The 3,870-nt window shown below is 42.1% G+C and overlaps 1 protein-coding gene across 1 annotated transcript in view; it reads left to right on the top strand.

Annotated features, from left to right (window-relative positions):
- LOC111874621 overlaps positions 1–1,512 on the top strand; it is a 4,779-nt gene extending 3,267 nt beyond the window's left edge. Inside the window, exon 3 of the mRNA XM_023870261.2 lies at positions 1,171–1,512. Coding sequence (XP_023726029.1) covers positions 1,171–1,395 — 225 coding nt within the window. The 3' untranslated portion in view covers positions 1,396–1,512. The remainder of the gene's footprint in view (positions 1–1,170) is intronic.
- Positions 1,513–3,870: the final 2,358 nt, after the last annotated feature.

The raw sequence follows: 3,870 nt of genomic DNA, 5'->3' as shown, positions 1-3,870 counted from the left end.
TCAAATTGCCCAAGATGTACTAAAAAACGCAGAACTAGAAACGAATCTTTTCTATTTATCTGCTCACTTCTCTCATCTTCCATCCGCCATTTCCTCACGGGAGGCAAGCAATAGCAATACTACTTCGTATCAGTCGTTAAGTTTGTTCAAAACCACTGTTTCCAAATTGAATTCGGTTCCTGGAAGAGTTGGTGAAGTAGTAAAGGAAAAAGTACACAGCATTCTCTAAAGAATTCCAGAATATGGACAAATCTGTGAAATTGAAGAAACTTTAGCCGGTAAACGTACTGAACTGCCAAGTAAAAAATCACTAACAGTGGAGCAAATAGCGGATTTTGTACATGCGCCCCTAAGTTCCTGTGAGGTGGAAAGAAGTTTTTCCCGCTATAAGGACATCTTACGAGAAAATAGGAGGCGACTAACTATGGAAAACCTAGAACATTTAGTAATTGTGAACTGCAACAGAAGAGAAGTTGAAAGTTCGGAGAGCTAAGTGTGAGTACCATTGGATTTTTTGATTTGTAATGAAATATGTTGGCTTTGTTGCATGATTTGTATTTAAGTATAGCTTTTTATTGCAAGTGAATCATTCAGTGTTTACATAAAATGAACTTAATATTGATTTGTTGGTCATAAATTATGTAAAATCAATTTTAATATTTGGTATAAATTCTTATGTGCATATTTTAGTGCATATTTCAGAAGTCTTTCATGCATAAATGCATACATATTTAAGGGATTATTAGGGCATAAAAATCCGGTCCCTAGTCAGAACCCAAGGCTCAACGCTTTTAACACAAAATGGCGCTGGACATCTCTGTTTATAATTTCGCATGAAGTTTCTGGAACAAAATTTTATACACGTTAAATGTAATGCCTATTGATGCTACACATTCAGTTCGTCGTAATGACTTTCGCTTCATTACCTCAAGAACAATAATTGACCTATATAAACCGTGTGGGGTTAACATTAACACAGAAACTCCTGTTTCACATGAATTCATTTTGATGCAAGAAAGTCACATAATTATATTGAATTTATAATTTTTGGTGATGCCTCTTTTATGTGGGAGTTACTGTAAGTCAGTTGGATTGCTAGGGTTCCGCTCTATGAAAATGTTCAGTTGCTTTTGCATTCGTGAAGTGATTCAAGTCTCGTCTTTATTTCAGTACTTGGACGACGAGACCTCAGATTCTGGCGAGGTTTCCCAGGAACCAGAGGAGCCTCTCGGCCGCAGTCTGACTGATAGCCTCATCTATAGCCTCATTAAAATGGTCAGAATATTCTTCGGGTACCTCACTCCCACCTCCGCCCGAATGGCACCATATTGCAGCCTCCGAACACCAACATACCAAACGGCCAACGAGACTACCAAGGTCACAGTAGCCTTGTAATAACAGGGCTTGTTTCCGCCACGGAAGGAGATCCGGCACATTTACTGAATCTGGCAACTGTATATATTTACATTTTGAAACTTCCCAGGAATAAATAAACACAATAATTACACTTTCTGCCTTTATACCATCTGACTGTCAAGCCCGGCCAGAGCCGCAAATAATACCCACAGTTGAAGAAAGCAGTCTTCTGGGATTTGGCACCGTGTAGATGTGGTGTTCACCGACGTTTCGGAGGAATCTGCTCCCTCAGCCTTACCGCAGAAGAATGTATGTGTACCTCCGTATCCTACGTTGAAGAAGGAAGGCGCTGGTACCTCTGAAACGTCTCACGGCTTCACATCCCAGCAGTCTTAATATTCGTCGTCGTACTGCAGTTCTTTGCTTCATGATTAATTCAGTAGCTCAGGATACGTAACGTCCAATGACAGATCAGAAGTCGTGGCAGATTTCAATCCTTTAAACTCCAAAATTTATCAAAATAAAACTTAGAAATGCAGTTCCTATCCAGCATAAAATATACTGTGTCTCCAATCCGAAAAACAAGAGGTCGATGCTGTTTGGTGATGTGATTTTATTTACTCTAAGAATCACACAGCGTAGGCAAAAACAGAGCCTCTGATGTTACAGTAAGCGGCTTATATAGGCACCACAGAACGTTATGGTACCATCTCCGAAACTGGCTGAAGGGACTGAGGAATAGCACAAAAATCTGGCAGGAGAGCCAGTCTCAAAGCCGAGGTTTGGACTCAGAGCATTCTGACAGCAAACAGGAGAGCCACAACCTGACAATGACGCTCATTATAAGCATCTCATCCTTTCGTGTGTATAATGTTCTGTGGGCGTGAGATTCATCATTTTCATTCGCGCACTATCACGTTACTATGGCAACAAAATGTCTGTCGAGCGCTAAAACGTTTTATATAGTAGATCACGAACCAGCAGGCAGTCTTTTGATTCAGTGTATCGTGTCTATTCTGTGAATATTCGTAACATTTTATCTTGATATGTGAAGTGGACCGCCTCTGTGGTCTAGTCGTCAGAGTTCCTGGCTACAGATCCAGAGGTCCCGGGTTCGATTCCCGGCTGTACCAGATTTTTCTGAGAAGTAGTGGGTCTGTAATGGGGTTCACTCAGTAACGTGTAGGAGGACTGGAGAGGCACAGAGAGGAAAGGCACGGGAAGTCAATAAAACGACAGTTAATGTAACAAATTATGACATTCCAATGTAAGATTTGAGGTTTTCACGGCGGTGACTATGAAGAAAGCAGTCTTCTGGGATGTGGCACCGTGTAGATGTGGTGTTAACTGACGTTTCGGAGGAACGTATCGCCTCCATCTTCAGGGTAGAAGGAATAATAAAAAATCTGCATGCGAAGAGACCGTGAGAACCGGTGTTCCTCCGAAACGTCGGTTAACACCACATCCACACGGTGTCACATCCCAGAAGACTGCTTCCTTCCTTATGACATTCCAAGTTCAAAATCAAACGGGCCTTGCATTAGTGACAATTTGCTATCTCTCTACAGCGTAGAAGCAGGCTTCAATGCGTGTGTATATTTGAGACGTGCTGTTTGTGATTTTGCTCATCCCGCTGGTTCTGATTCCCGTTACAGACACGGGCATGATGATGCAAAGCGAATCGTTGGTCGGATGGGTGTAGGGGTGAGGGGAAGTGCTTCCAAATTTGGGAGCTCACGCGCGACTTTATGAATCTTGTGTCAGATGTGACTATTGTGCAGTGACTATTAGCCGCACTGCCTTCAGGCTCCGTGTAATCTGGCAAACGTTTACCAAATTTTCAGAGGAACATCATTAAACATCTATCAGACTACAGGCGTCATATCTCAGAAGACTATTGTTCGACGTTAATCTTGTTTATGAAAATAACATTAAAATGTTCCTGTTCACACTGTGACGCATATGCCCATTGCTAGGAAACGCCTCTCTAAACATATTCCTGAAGCATACATACATGTTGACCAGCAGACTTACTTTTCGTGGGGGCATTTGACGCCGTGTAGTTTGTTAAGTCGTAAATAATATTTCGGAAGAAAGATCGTTCTGTCTGCAGTGCTTAAGTGTGAACACTTTACCAGACTGCACGTCTCATACCACAGCATAAGAACGTTTATACTGACCGCTGTTAGAACGTCAAATCTCATCCAGAAAAAAAAATTGTCGGTAAGGGAGACCCGTAAGTAGACCTAGATATAGAATCCCATCCTCCAGCAGATATTCGAACCAAGACCCTCTTCAGTACGAGGACAACAAATGTCAGGGGTCACCTCTAAAGTAACATTTTCAGCAGGAGAACACTGCATGGTTCTGGGGAAGCGTGAATTATACAGAACTGTGTAAGATCTGAGGCTTTCACGGCGGTGACTATGAAGAAAGCAGTCTTCTGGGATTTGGCATCGTGTATATGTGGTGTTAACCGACGTTTCGGAGGAACGTATCGCCTCCATCTTCAGG

This window comes from Cryptotermes secundus, unplaced genomic scaffold (genome assembly GCF_002891405.2).
Source record: "Cryptotermes secundus unplaced genomic scaffold, Csec_1.0 scaffold1817, whole genome shotgun sequence".
NCBI classification, from domain to species: domain Eukaryota; kingdom Metazoa; phylum Arthropoda; class Insecta; order Blattodea; family Kalotermitidae; genus Cryptotermes; species Cryptotermes secundus.
Note: the sequence above shows the minus strand (reverse complement) of the source record. Positions and strands in the feature narration are given on the sequence as shown.